Source organism: Sphaeroforma arctica (genome assembly GCF_001186125.1).
Source record: "Sphaeroforma arctica JP610 unplaced genomic scaffold supercont1.794, whole genome shotgun sequence".
Classification (NCBI taxonomy): Eukaryota; class Ichthyosporea; order Ichthyophonida; genus Sphaeroforma; species Sphaeroforma arctica.
In genome coordinates this window covers 13,986-14,389 of record NW_014039764.1, presented here as the reverse complement: position 1 = coordinate 14,389, position 404 = coordinate 13,986, and the positions used below count along the sequence as shown (strand labels likewise).

Sequence of the window (404 nt, the reverse complement as noted above, 5' to 3'; positions counted from 1 at the left end):
CAAACATCATCACAACGAGTTTATTCGGGTGACCTGAGACACCACACTATATGATAAAAATATCTAAAAATGTAGCGGTTTCAGCAGTTGCTCGTAGAATTCTGGTAGTGAATTCTCAGACGCATGCTTGTGTATGATATCATCAATCTTCGACTTGCGCAAGTGATGAGGCCTGTAGGAGTGTGTAAACCCAATTTACTATATGCTAGAATGCTGTAGAAAATACTTTCGCCCACTGCAATGTGGGCTAACCGTTGCATTCGCGGCGTGATTTGAAGCATCGCCAGGACATACGAGCATAACTAATGGGGTGGGCTATACAACAGTTATGTCGCGCCAAATATACAAGCAGAAACTAGTGATATATATAGAGGAAATATTAGAAAGGCAAGTTGTAATCGAAA

At 41.1% G+C, this 404-nt stretch overlaps 1 protein-coding gene across 1 annotated transcript in view; it reads right to left on the bottom strand.

The window, feature by feature from the left end:
- SARC_08630 (hypothetical protein) overlaps positions 1-404 on the bottom strand; it is a gene marked incomplete at its 5' end in the record, with an annotated part of 6,491 nt that continues 6,087 nt past the window's right edge. Inside the window, one exon of the mRNA XM_014297379.1 lies at positions 1-172. Coding sequence (XP_014152854.1) covers positions 64-172 — 109 coding nt within the window. The 3' untranslated portion in view covers positions 1-63. The remainder of the gene's footprint in view (positions 173-404) is intronic.